The 14,977-nt window shown below is 41.0% G+C and overlaps 1 protein-coding gene across 2 annotated transcripts in view; it reads left to right on the forward strand.

The window, feature by feature from the left end:
* Positions 1 to 13,952, forward strand: part of CPQ (carboxypeptidase Q) — a 159,450-nt gene extending 145,498 nt beyond the window's left edge. For both annotated transcript variants that reach the window (XM_042868776.1, XM_042868775.1), the window contains exon 8: positions 13,459 to 13,952. In XM_042868776.1, the coding sequence (XP_042724710.1) occupies positions 13,459 to 13,619 (161 nt within the window). In that variant the 3' untranslated portion in view covers positions 13,620 to 13,952. The remainder of the gene's footprint in view (positions 1 to 13,458) is intronic.
* Positions 13,953 to 14,977: the final 1,025 nt, after the last annotated feature.

Here is a 14,977-nt window from a genome sequence, read left to right on the forward strand (position 1 = left end):
ATCTTGCATAGTCCACATAACTGGTTCTAGGCTGCTACCAACCCTCATTGCTGGCTCTTTTGCCCTGCTGCATCAGGCTATAGATAGTTTTTGAGCACCACACCAATAAAAAGCTTTACCAGAGGTTATTTGCCCTGATTTCTTTGACTTAAACTCAAATCCAAGTTGCTTCTATTTATACAACTGTAAACACTGCTCTGAGTTTTAGGACAGTCACACTATATCAGAAGAGCGGCAGGGGGAGTTTGAACTAATAAACTAAGTTTACTTAGTATTGCACAAAGGCAGCCTTATCAAATTATCCACATTTGTTGCATCATATATAAAATGTGCCATTTGGAGCTGCTCACGCAATTTCAGCAAAAGCTGCACTGAGCAACATTAGCATATAATTTAAAATGAGGCCTTGGACATTTTTACTCTCTAATGATAAAAAAAATATGTATTGATTCTTGATTTGTGCAATAATGTGATTGCAATGGAGATAATCGGATCATATCTGGTGGAGGATTTTGAAGGAGCACACACAGCTCAGCATCCAGGGGTGGCAGGATACACGAGTGCCATCTTCTGCTTCTGGAAAGTTTCACCCATACAGTTTTCTGTTTTACATGGGGCTTTCCCCATGTGGATTTCATTTGATTAATAAAGTGAAATGAAATGACAAATTAGTAAGGAAAAAAAATGGCATATTCATCATGTGTGGCACAGAGAAAGCAGTACACCTCTCTTTAATGCAGATGATATTTTCACTTACTGATGGGATTGAGGTTCTGTCAATGAAAGGAAGTAACCTTACAACTTAACATTAATTATCAGCATCTCATAGTGATCTTCCTGAGCTTTGTCACTGATCTTTTAATATATTTGCATCGTGACAAGTGACTCAGCTTTTTTGCGCTATAGTAAAACAGCTTTTCACATCAACTCAAATTTACAGGCAGAAAGAATGTTGCTAGAGAGGAACATGGCTTTATTTACTCTGTGTTTTTCTGACAGCGCTGTGTGGATTAGTCAGAGTCCACATCCAGTTATGTGATACACTGCAGAGTCTGAGCAGGTCTCGGTATTTTCTGTCCTTCCCATCTTTAAAGCACAAGCATCCTTCAGTTCCACCTTTTCTGTAGGGAGCCCTGTGCCTCTTCAGATGATATGAAAGCAGAGGTTCTGTAATTGCAGCCAACAGTGTCCTAGTGGCTGTCTTGATTGTACCTTAACTCCTTGGGGGTTAAAGTATGCTTGTTCTTTTCAGCTTTGCTGCAAAAAAAACCCAAAAATTATTAAGAACATAGAAATATTGGTTTCAATCTTTTTCTTTTTTCCTGCTGCTTTTTGTTCAGCCCACAGAACACCACCATCTGCATATCATAATGGGGAGAATTAGTAGAACTTTGTTTTAGAAAGGGCACGCAACCACAGATCTGAACTACCCTGAACCTTGAGATAAGATCAGAGCTGAACTTTGTTTCAAGTACCTCTCTGTTTTTCTATTAATAATAAACTAGTTACATATACACTGGTTTGTAGATCAGATGAAAGAGATATTTCATCATCAATATCTGGAGCATCTAACACTTATTAGGAAATAGCTTATATTGGTTTAATTCCATAGTATGCATTAATCAGTAACACTAGATATAATTAAGCATGTTTTGTTGTAGTCACAGTATTCTACCAGCTCTGTCTCACTGTTCTGCATCTAAAATCCACATCCCCTTCAAGTGTTCGAAGTTTCAATAGAGTATGGCAGCAACTCTAGGCAGTAAAATACATCACTTATCCTGCTGCTGAGATTGTATAAACACGCAGTTGTTTTTAACTCGTGGTTTGCTTAAAATGTGTTTTCCTTGCAGCAGGGGTGATCATTTTTCTCTATGACTTCTTCATCACCAGGCTAGTTGCTAAAAGGCTTTGGTCACCGTCCAGACAGAGGACAGTTCTGCTAAGCCAGGTGCTTTGAATTTTGCATTCCTAAGAGTTAGCAAATTGCTAGAGTCCCTGCAGGAAGTCTGTGACTAAGCATCCAGTTGTGTTTGTGTCCAGCAGAGATTAGAGTCTTCAAGGGAAAGCTGGATGTTTTTTTCTGAATCCAGTACCTCGTCTGGGAAAGCAGTCCTAAAGACTTGTATTAAACTGGGCTGCAAATTTGGCTTAGGTAAAACCTGCATTGTATGTGAAATACAAGGAAGCTTCTTAAAGTGATTGAAAATATGAATACATATGGTTACTGCAGAAACACATGCTGAAATAAGCCCTGATACATGGCTCATTCCTCTGGTTCCAGCTCACCACATCAGAGTTTTAACATATCCCAGGAATTGCGTGTTTCCTCCGAATGCCTGGGGGTCTTTGGAAGTTCGTAGCACAGACTTTCTCTGTGGAAAATATCTGCTGCTCAGCACAGCAAGCTCCTTGGCTAGTGGAGGATGCTGTAGAAAGTACATTAACACTTTGAGTTTCTAAGCAAGTCCATAGCATCAACACCGTGGAACAGTTATACAGTGAGTATAGGAATATATAGAAATGCATTAGATTGGGGAAGGTGGTTCACATGGGTCCCAGTCTTACAAGTACTTCACTTAACCCTCGTGTGCACTATTTAAAGCCTTATCAGTAAATTACATGCTTAAACTTTAACTGCTTTACTGAGCTGAGGCATAAATAAGTGCATGAAGACAAATTCTAGAGTAGAGAAATTGTCAATTTTGCAATGACTTTCATCCATCTTAAGTAGTGTTTTAAAGAGAATTCAAAAATCAGTTCTAAAAATACCAGCTTTAAGTAGTCTCCGTGTAACGTAGATGGTCACATAGCTCATTTTAAACGAAGCACAAATAAAATAAACTGCATTTAAATATACTGATTGTATTTTTACAATTAATACAGGTATATAATATTAAATTGAAAGCCCTGCCTAAGTAAGGATCTGCAAATCATTGAGCCAGGGTGGTAAAAAAAAAAAAAAGCCAAGAGAAGGGGAGACCTCATAGCAGCATTCTAGTACCTAAAGGGGCCTACAGTAAAGCTGGAGGGGGACTCTATCAGAGACCATAGAGGCAGGAAAAGGAGTGATGTCTTTAAAGTATAAGAGGATAGGTTTAGATTAGATACTAGAAAGAAATTCTTCACTATGAGGGCAGCAAGGCCCTGGCACAGGCTGCCAAGAGCGCTGTAGATGCCACATCCCTGACCCTGGGCAGATTGATCTGCTGGGGGCAGCCCTGCCCATGGCAGGGGGTTGAAATTAAATGGGCTCTAAGGTGCCTTCCAACCCAAACCATTCTATGACTCCATGATTCTATTGGCTGCAAGGACAGAAAATATGAAAGGAGTGGAATAACCAGTGGTGCTTGTGAAGAAATAAGTTATGCCTTGCTGATAGTTGCTGATCTAGTAATGTTTTGTTTCGTTTTTTGAAGTTTATAACTATTTCTGTAACTGTATCTCATCAGCAAAGTGTGGTTTAAAAGAGAGAAAACGCTAGTAGGAGGTAGAGAACTCTGATAGAACTCTGCAAGAAAGAAATATCTCTATTGTAATACCTGAGTAAAAGAAGATAGAAATAAATTGCCAGTTTTCCTAATGGAGGAATAACTTTATTAGGCTTCCTAGACACTTTTTTTTTTTTTTTTTTTTTTTTTTTTAACTTTGGGTGTCACAAACAGAGCGAATAGCAGCTTGGCAAAATTTACTGACAACAAACTGAAAATGTGCCAATAATCTCATAATAGGAAGTGCCTCAGTGATAAAACAGCCAGTGGCATTTCAGTGCCACTAAATGCAGAGTCATGCAGTTTGCTGTGCATGTATACAAGTGCTTTGCATACATGACAACAGGATCCAGATTTGTTCTTTCCGGTAAGAAAGATCTGCAGATCATTGGGGACAACTGTCTGAAAGCTCAGTTCTTGGGGACAGTGAAAAGCAGGGAGTTTGGGGCTGTGGGAGGAGAGCCTAACAAAAACGTCATGGGGAAGTTTGCTGGGAGATGCTGCAGTCACACAGAATCAAAGAATATCCCGAGCTGGAAGGAACCCGCGAAGGCCATCGAATCCAATTCCTGGCTCCACACAGGACCACCCCAAATCCGAACCCAGTGTCTGAGCGCTGCCCAAACGCTCCCTGAACCCCGGCATGGGGCCGTGCCCACTGTCCTCCACTGCCTCGTGCAGCCCGTTCCGTGCCCGCCGCCCTCCGCTGCAGCCCCTGTCCCTGACCGCCACCCGCCCCTCCCCTGACGCAGCTCCATGCCGTTCCCTCGGGCCCTGTCGCTGTCACGCTCCTAACATGGGAGCTGTGGCATACCCACATGATGTGATGGAGCACACAGTGCACTGCCAGGGGAAGGTGTGGGGAGCAGAGCTGTAAATAGGTTCCAAGTTTGGATTAGTGAGTCTGTGGAGGATCACTTCAGCAGAGATGGCCAAAACAAAATGGACCACACGAAGATGTTTGGTATTGGAGCCATCCAGTGCAGTGGTACAGAACACTTCCCAAATCGGTCTTGGTTTAAAACAGGCTCAGTGGGTTGAGGAAGAGCTTCCAACACCTTTTCCTGGTGAATCTTCAACTGTTTTTTTGTTATTTTTTTTTTTTCCCCAGTCAAGAGCAGTTCAGGGCATTGCTTTAGAAACTGATGTTCCTGTGCTCTATGGAGTAGAACTGCTTACTTTCCCAAGACTTGATTTTACAGGGCTCTATTCTGTAAGCATAGGTTGAATCTCCAGCTGCCACTGTTCCTCCACTGCAATGAGTGAAAGGTTAATATGTTGCAAACATAACTGTGATAATCCTCAACTGTAATTTAGTCTGTTTAGTGTATCCAGAGGATTAATTCTTCAATGCATTGGGCAAAACAAGAAATAATACATGCTTCATATTGTCTCCCTTACACTGCAGTTTCATTTAATTAGCTGCTGAAACAACTGACTGAAAGCTTTCTGTCTGCCTTGTTGTTTGAGTCATGAATTTTAAAGACTTTTGAGAGAATGACTCAGGAGGTGAAACAGCGGGATTTCTGATGTTATTTATAAGCTCTGTACTGGAAACTATTTCAGTGTCTCCAGCCATGAAACTTGGGCAACTTAGCCTGTAATTTCATCATTTGAGACTAAATGACAGGAGACAAAATGCTGTCAGTGCCCACTAAACAGCAGTGACATTCTCCATTGTCTCCACATACTTGAAAAATGGGTAATGAAATAACACACATTATAGCCAGCTATCAACTACAGGTTGTCCCATGAAAGAAGAGGTAAATATGTGCGCTAAAAGACATGCAGGAAGTTCCTACAAAAATTGGGTTTTTGTAAGTGAAACTGTTCTGAAGATTGCTCATAACTGAGGGCAGCACAGAGAATCAGGCAGCACAGCCAGAATCAACCAGCACAAGCAGTGAGATGCCCCTTGGGGCTGTGGCACTGGGGATGTAGTCTCCCAGTAAGCCCATGAGAAACAGGAGTGTAAGTGTAGTAGTTTTAATGCCTGACCATTTAGGATGTGAGATGTTGCTGGGATTTAGACAGACAAAACAAAAAGTGGAATAAGAAACGTTATTCCTGTTCAAATCTATGTTTTTCTTTGATAGCTCTTGGACACATACCCTTTTGAGGAAAAATCATGTGTCTCCTCACCTCTTCCCTGCAGTTTTGACCTTTAAAAATGTTCAGGACAGCAGTGCTCTGCTTATGAAAAGTGAGAGCCTGTTGATTCTGTTATTGCATGGGCATATATGTAACCCCATCCCCCCATTTCCCAGGGTATGTGGGAGCACGAAAGCTGAGTTAGCTCTCTGGTGTAAGCAGGAGAATGCTTATTTTATACTTCCCTGGTACATGGAAGTTTCTAGCTACATAGAATACTATGCTGCATCCCTTTGCCTGTTTTCTTCTGAGTACTTGGTATGAAGAACATATATGTATGTATTTTATCGAATCTTCCTTTACTGCCGAGGCATTGTGGTTTTTTGTACGCTCCTGAGTTGGTGCCGTTATTGTTAAAAAGACCTGAGATTGGAGTCCATTTGATAGTCAAGGAGTTTTTATGTTTCTGAAGGAAAAAAGAAATGAAAAAAGCCATCTGTTTTGTAGTCAGGAAAATTAGTGCAGAAATGAAAATAAAGTTTCAGATCAGATATTTGTATTTGCGTCTCACTATCAGCAGTTCTTTTTGCAGATTTGACATTAAGATGAAGCTAGAAGATGTAGGCACTTGGAAGATGTCGTGTACAGGTGAAAATAATCTTGCAAGGCTTTTCTTTGAGCTACATGTACTTTTGGAAACACTGAACAAAATATCCTTTCTGGAGGCATTTCTGACTTTGCTGTTAGAAGGTAGTATAGCTTGCTCAACAGGGCACTAGTCTAAGCTCGGATGTTTAGCATTTATTTCTTCCTCAGCAGCTGTGAGAAAATGGATGTGCCATTTCATCTCTGCATGCCTCTCTTACCCTGCAGTCCCTGTGGTCTATTTAGAGTGTATGCTCTTCTGAACTGGAGTCTTTTTTTTTTTTTGGAGAGGTAAATATACTGTGTGAAACAGTGGAGTGGCAATTCTGTCATCTCCTCTAGGGATTACTGTGAAATGAGGTCTAAAAAAGTTACACATTGCTTATACATTGTGTTATTTATTAGCATATTAACTTCACTATATATGGCAATGTACATATAGAGATCATGGAGGTCAGTATCCTAAAGATCCAACTCTAGTATTGAAGACTCAACACACTCAGGAGACCTGACACAAACAGTAGTATATGAAAGATTCATTGAATTGCTGTGTTACAGAATTCAGTTGAAAGCAAAAACAGCTGAGAAGCCATTGGTAGGGCAGTACAGCAGACATGCTTACCACATGACTTATATTGGACTTCATTTGGCAATTACATTTATTTGGTGTATAAAACAAAAATGAAAACAAATGTAGGGAGAAATGTAATGCAAAACATTTTGTACTGAAAAATTACCTAGTAGATATTACATGTTTCCCCCCTTGAAGATACCTCAGTTTTTGTGGAAGCTGTCTGTGCTCATAATCAGTAACTAATTTTTGAGTCATTGCACAAATGAGAAATAATTTTAAAGCTTAAATGTCTGTCCATAGAGTCCAGTTCCAGTGATGACTAGTTACAGCAGTGTATATCAAGGCAGTAGTGTGCCTGGCTGATTGACAAAAAGCACTGGTCATAACTGACACACTCATCATTCATTCTGGGATTCATTCATCCTTTTATCTCAATAGCAGTATCTCATCTAATTAAGTTAGCAAGAAAAAAATGTGGCAGACAGTTTATTAACGTGTGAAAAATTGCTGCTTGATGAAGATATGTTGTAAGACAGGTAAATATTCTGCTCACTAGCCAATTAATATTCACAGTGTGCATTTCATGCTGAGATCAGAGCTAGAAAGAATTGACTGTTTTTCAGAATTCCTCAGTGTGTGTGGGGGGGTTTTCATTAAGATACTGTTGCACAGCTGATTACTGAAAATACGTTGTCACTATCAATTACCAAAGCGGCTGCTTTTACCTGCCTTATGCAGTACATCAAACTGTTGTAAAATAGCTGGTCATGCAGAGATTCAAGAAATGAGTTCCAGACATGAAGGAGCAAAATGAGAATTGAAAAAAGTATTTATGGTATATGTGTTGGAAGGGATGTCTGAATTAGTCAAGGAATTGGCACCAGGGATAGCAGAATCACGCAGGGTGGGTGAGGCTGTAAGGGATTTCTTGGGATCATCTGTCCAACCTTTGTGGATAACCTGTGCCAGTGTTTGACCCCTTTCACAATGAAAATTAAAAAAAAAAAAAGAAAAGAAAAAGAAAAAGTATTTTCTTGAGTACAGATGTGTTTTAATGTGTGCAAATTGCCTTTTCTTCTGTCAGTGGGCACTACAAAGAGTCTGGTTCCCTTCCTTCAGGTATACCCACTGTTGAGACCCCCCTGAGCCTTCTCCAGGCTGAGCAGTCACTTCTCTCTCAGCTTCTTCTTACAGAACAACTGCTCAAGGCACCTTGGCATCTTGATGGCTTCCATTGCACTCTCTCCAGCATGGAGCTCCATATGGATCAATAGATGATGTTGCTGGAGATGAGGCCCCTGGTACAGCAGCACAGAAGGTGGCAAGTGTTATTCCTGCTGCACGTGGTAACAACCATCTGGGAGCAGGGCATAGTCATGACAGTAGCTCAGGCACACCTCAAACAGAACTAATGGAAAGGTGGCAGGGTTTACGATGACAAAAGCAGCAGGTTGTTATGTTTGGTTATTGCTTCTGGAAACAGTGACCATAATTCACATTAATAAAGTAAAAAGAAATTGACTGCTTTGGTGTAGTTTTACACCACTACTCTGTTTTTCTCACAGCTTCATGGTGATGAATCAAGCTGTGAAGAAACACTTGCACTTGATGGCAAAGCTTGGAAGATGAGTGGTCTCAAAGGACAGTGAAGCACTTGTTGAAGGGAGAAGGAGAAAAATGGATTTATGTTTGAAGGACTGGCTGAGCAGTGTGTAGCAGGCCTGCAACACTTGGCAATGATGTTTCCTAGAGGTGGGATCTGATCACAGGACACCTGCCTGCTGTGCAAAGGGATCAATGATTTTGCCAGCTCAGAGGACACCAGCATCACCCCAAGCCCCTCAGTGCAGTCTGAGTTTTCAACAGGCATCTGGTCACAGGAGGGCACACGCTGGTTGTATGTTTTTAGAATAATTGCCTTAATGGAGTAAGTTGAACAAGCTGTGCTGCTTGGCTGTGTAACCTGAGGACAAAATCAGTTTCACCAGCAGCTTGCTCAATGCTCACTAATAGGTCACGTATAAGGAAATTATCACAGGAGTAGAGAGCAGAAGAACAAAAAGGCAAAACCCCCACAACAAAGAACTCCTAAAGCCCAGACTGAGAAGTCAGAGGCATTGGCTGAGTGTTTGTGAGCATTTCCCACCAATGGCAGATGAGCAAGGCAGTGCCTCCCTGCCTCAAGGAGATCCCTACTGAGTCTGCTTTAGGCCCCTAAGCAAACACACGGTCCAACCCAGGAGGACTGTTGGCCTCAACATTTACCCAGACATGAGATTTTCTTCTGTGGCTCTAAGGGAGTCACAAATGGCCCTAAGTGGCAGCCTTTAGACAGCTGAAATGCATCACTCTGCTGAAGAGGGATTCCTGCCATCCTGTAATCAATTATCTATGTAGTATCTTACTGAAACTGATTATTTTCAGGTTTTGATTTTCAGTATTTTTGATGCATTTGAATAATGAGTACAGTATTTGGCAGCTGCCTTTAACATTCCCTATTTTCATGCCGTAACATTTACTACCTCCAGCTAAAAGCAGTTTCTCACTAAATTCCTTATTGGCCAGCAGTGTTCCTCATGTGATTTGCATCACTGTAAATGTGAACAGACTGAAAAAGGCCAATTAAAGAGGGTTGTTTGGCAAACATTCCCTTTTTCTTTATGGGTGTTCTTGCTCTGCAATCTGGAACAGAAGGAAAGCAGAAAAGAGCATAAAACGTAACAGTGGAGCATGGAGCCCATCACTGGTTTTTCTGTTTGTGAATTGGTTCCACCTGGAAATCAGAGTTACGTATCTCATGTATACCTGTGTAACACCTCCCATCTGAGGATTTTAAAGTACTTAACTAGACCATTCAACACTCTTGTGAAGCTGTTGCTATCCACTTTGTAGATAGTTAGCATGGAGATGGGTAAATAATTTATTGGCAGTTCTGTGAGACATGGCTACTTACCTGTTTTTTCTTGACTGCTAGCTTATATAGCTTGCGAAAATAAACTTCCATTTGTTACTATATGTATCTGCTGTTCCTCAGGGAGTTTACACCATCTAAATAATAACAACAAAACTCTCCAGTGGGAAAAACAAGACAAAACAAAAAAAAAAAAAAAAAATCACAAAATAATTGGTAATTAGTGCTTTAAAATTTGTATGTAAGCGAATTTTTCTGATTTCTCAATAACTGTCAAACTTCTGGAAGTGACAAATTTGGCTACTGGGCAGATTTTGCTTGAGAAGAGTTAATAATACAGTGTCTGTGTTGAATCCACTAAGGTCAGCCAGCCAATCTACACTGAAATCTTACTGTCCAAAGCAGTATGCAGAATTCTCTCCCTTTCACCTAAATTCTGTGGGATAACTGTTATATTTAAAGTATTTTTTTTTCCTGTTCATATATCAGAAAAAGGGCTGTGGGATCCCACTGGCTTTATTTAAGTAATCTGACATGACTTCTGTCTGCAGAGCCCCTCAGAATTTCCCTCTTCAAAGTCATTTGCACAGGTTGAACTCAATCTGGGACATGTGCTGGTGAAGGGGCAATATTCAGCATCTTCCCACAGCCTGGCGACCTCTGAAAGCCATAAATATCTTCTGGCAACTAACATCAATATAGAGCACTCTCATAGTTGGAGAAGGAGATGTGAAAATTGTTTACAGTTATATCTGTGTCCCAGGGTGTTTCATGTCTAGAGGCTTGTGCTGGGTGCTCTACTGTACACTTCTCTTGTACTCAAGGCCAAGAATACAGATTTTCACGTTTGTTTCTAATTACATAGGATGAAACTCCTTTCTTTGGGTTTTTTCATTAGTCTCGTAAAATATTTACAGGTCACTGACTTCAATAATAGCCAAAGACTTTCAAGAGTCAGCATGGCCAGATCAGGAACTCTTCAGTATTTTCTCTACTGACACGCTTTGTAACAAACCCTTCTGCATGAGTTTTTACACAGTAACTGCTTGGCATCAAAGTTACATCATTATCTTATTTTTATATCAATTTAGAGAAACAAATATTTCAACATTTTGCAGAGTTCAACATTACGAAGTAAACATATTTATATTTGTTCCATTCGCAGAGAACAAAAGACACTACCCTCTAAGTTAGTAACTACTATGATTAGTGGAATGTCTACTACAAATTCCAGGCTATTCATTTTTGCTGTGATTCTCATTAAAATGTTAAAAAATTATAATGGACTTGCCTCAGTGACTTAACTTGTAATGCGTCTGTAAGGCAGAATTCCATCAGTTAAAGGATTTATCACAGCTCAATTACTTCATGATTGCCAATATTTAAAATAATTCAGAATAAAATTTAAAAAGTGAATATGAGTTGACATAAATTGAATGTTACAGTGATTGGAACATAATTCAGAACCCGTAACAAACCCATAGACTTGGGTAGGACTGCATCAATTCAAGTCAATGGTAAATAAGTTTCTTGAGCAAGAAGAGCCTCTTAAATGAAATCACAAAACCATGTAAGCATATGTTGCAGCCTTTGGTCTTTCTGCATATCGTGTCTTATGAAGGGATCTTCATATCAGATGGAAAAAATCCCTTTTGTTTTCCTTCTCTCTAAAAGAGTAGTGAAACAAGCAGTCTAGATTAGTTCCCATTACAACAGGAGTTACACAGCAAGAGCTGGACTATATCCTGGATGACTATGAGTGATCAAAAGCTATGTACTATAGGAAAGTACAGTTATATTGTAAGAAATTCTTCTTTCATTCTCATCAAAGGCTTCATGCATCTCAGAGAAAAAAACTCATTATAGCAAGTCTTATGAACGCATGTGAATTTATCAAAGCCCTCATCATCTGATGCTGATTTTCCACTGCTTGTAAGTAAAGATATGAATAATTTATTTATTTCTTATTTATAATCAAACAGTCCTGATTTTTTTTCCATAGTACTTAATATGGTAGGAGTAATTTCAGTCTGTTTCTGACTGTGGCCCATAGCTCTTACTCTTTAACTCATATCAAAACTTGTTTTCTCTGCTCTGTGAACATCCAAGGAAAAGAGGCTTTTGTGCTAGCAACTTCCTACACAGAGAGCTGCACGCTTTCTATGCCTCAGCATTTTGCAGGGTAAATGAATCAAGCCCAAGAAATTACAAGCAGGGAATCAATGTGGTGTTGGCAAATACCACATTTACTTATTTTCTGAATTTTAGGTAAAGTTTTCTTATGATGGGAGAGTCGTTTACAGTAATATAAAGCAAGTGGAAGCTGATAAAATGACAAGAAGATGGAAGCTGTGTGTGGTTTTGGACTCCTCAATATGTGAGATATGGACGTACTGGAGAGAGTCCAGCAGGGCCTTGAAGGTGCTGCAAGGCCTGCAGCCCCACTCCTGTGAGAAGAGGAAGAGAGAGCTGGGCCTGCTCAGCATGGTGCAGAGGAGGTTCTGGGGGACCACATCAGTCTACATAAACACCTGAAGGGAAGACGTTAAGAAGGCAGAGCCAGGCTCTATTCAGTGGTGCCCAGTGCCAGGACAAGAGGCTGTGGGCACAGAGTGGAGCACTGTAGTCCTTCTGAGCAGCAGGCAGCACTGCCGTGCTGTGCGGTGTCAGCGCTGGCACAGGTTGCCCAGAGGCCCTGAAGTCTCCTCCTTTGGGGACTGAGCCCTGCTCTGGGTGTCCGTGCTGGAGCAGGGGTGAGCCAGATGGCCCAGAGTCCTGCCGGCCTCAGCCATCCTGGGGTTCTGGGATAAAAGCAGAAACAAGAGGCAAGGATAGCGAACTCAAAGTGAATTAATAGCAAGGAGAAAGGTTGTCAGGGTGAGGCAGTGGATGCTGGACCACGTGGAGGAGGGCCCGAAAGAGAAGTGACAAACACCTCACCAGTGTCTGTGCTGCAGTGTCTGTTGGACAGCAGCTCCCTCCACTTCTTTTGCTCTCATTCTTCTTTGAGGCCTTAAGTGACTTGATTCCTCACCAGTATTTGTACTCCCTGAGCCCACGCTGCTTGAGGAAGCTCAGACCTTTCTGTGTGCCAGAGGGAGCCATTTGTGCCTGACTAGGAAGAGCCGTGGCTTCTATTACCCAACTTGTATCTGCCCCTGGGTGACAGGGACTCTTGACAGCCGCTGTGATGTAGCGTGCTGGGTTATCTCAGGTGATCTGGAAAACTGCTCTGAAACAGCACATCACTGCGGTGAACTGAGACTCGTAATCAGAACCAAAAAGCTTTTCTGGCACAGGTCACAGCAAAAAAAGGACTCATAACTAACCAATTACTTATCGACGGAGTAGGCATAAATATTGATACGAGGTCTCATGACTAAAGAATTCTGTGGAATTGAGAACTGAAGGAAGTGCTGCTGTGTGTGAGTTATTGTATGGATTTTCTTGATTGGACTCTGGTAGTCTTAGATGGAAATGGATGCACACTGTTAGAGGGGGAATGAATCTCTCCGGGGAAGTGCAGCTTTCTCCCGATGTGAAGTTATGTTGCCACATGTAGACTCAGGTCAGCTAACATAAACCTACAACCAGCACATGCCATGGCTCTGTGCAGTTATTATATGGAACTTTATACAGTTGTATGTGGATTTAATAATAAGCAGTGCAGAAATGGATTCAAGTTTTATTGTCTGCTTTAAATATTTGTATTCCTATAATGGAATATTGCCCATTTTTCTCGGTAGGTGCCAGCTTGCATGATGACCTCAGTAAATACTTCTGGTTTCATCATTCTCAAGGGGACACGATGACAGTTCAGGATCCAAACCAGATGAATCTCTGTGCTGCTGTTTGGGCTGTTGTCTCCTATATAATTGCTGACATGGAAGAGATGCTGCCAAGGTAATAAAGAGTCAAGAGAGAAGATTTCTGTTCATCAGTGAAGACTGTGAGTCCCCGTGTAGACACGTGGTCTACAGCTGTGGGAAATTCCTTTTTTCACCCTGATTTTGCACATGTGCATTTGTCTGTTTTCTCCAAAGCGTATACTCTCTTACACACTCCTGGTTCTTTTTGCTGTTTTAACGTTTTCCATTTATGATTTTCACAGTTACCTGAATACTTGTAAAATTTCTGATGAAAGTATGGTATCTCTTTGGTATGATGAAGTAATCATTTGTATGCAAACTGATCATTTGCAGCAGAAAAAATACAACAAAATAAATTTGTCGCATCAGAATAATCATTGTGTTAGTACATATTTATGGTTTTATTTTCTGTCTTTCAGCCTGTGTATTCAAATGATGTGCAATTAATCTTTTCTTCTTTCACTTTTAAGGTAATAATGTGCTTTTTGGTCTCAGAACAAATTTATCTCAGCTGTTTTAATGGTAATGTATGGTAGAATGGTCAAATTGGTAAAATAGCATGGCTTTTAATAGTTCACTCAGTTCCTGCTGTTAAATCATATTAGAAGTTACTTCATGAAAGACTCAGATAAACCAGGATAGAGGATAGGAAGTCAGTAACAGGATCTCAGTCCAGATCTCTAGACAGCAACAGCTCCCATGTGTCTTTGGTCACCTCCCCACAGAAATCTGTGCCTTGTTCTCTTCTTTCTGATGGAAAACTCCCCACAGTGATACGCAGAGAATTGCACGTGGCAATTTTTCTCTGGAACTGATGATATTCCAGAAAAAGCCATCCAAGTTGTGATTGTGACCTTTACTACCTGCCAGCTGATGTCCAAACGAAGCGTAAAAGCAGATTTTGATTCCTGCTGCTGGAGACATTCTCAGAGCAGCCCTCTTTGCTGGGGTGCCCTGCTCTGCTGGAACAAAGGCAAGAGGACCCTGGTACCTCTTTCAAGGAAGAATTAATGTGAGAATTTAATTCTTGCTTTTGGTTGGTTGTTGTTGTTTTGTTTTTCTGCTGAAAGATTATGTATATTCAAACTTTGAGAGGTGTCAAGAGGTAAGATGTGACTGCTGTTGGGGAATGTTGTGGGGCATTTATTTCTTCTCATTTCTGTGTGACATGGTGATTTCTTCTCCTTTTAAGTTTTGCAACAGGCAGCCTTACTGATGTAACCAAGTGTTGCAGTCTAATCAACGCAAAACAACTGTATGGGAACTGCTGAGTCACGGCCTGAACCTCTGATTGATCACCTGAGATGAGCCATGAGTCAGCCAGAGGAGCACAGCTGAAGGCAATTCACCTGTGCTGCCGGAAGGGGTGGAGCCAGGCTGCACCCCTCCTAGACCT

Source organism: Lagopus leucura, unplaced genomic scaffold (genome assembly GCF_019238085.1).
Source record: "Lagopus leucura isolate 7727_CA_CO unplaced genomic scaffold, USGS_WTPT01 Super-Scaffold_100002, whole genome shotgun sequence".
Classification (NCBI taxonomy): domain Eukaryota; kingdom Metazoa; phylum Chordata; class Aves; order Galliformes; family Phasianidae; genus Lagopus; species Lagopus leucura.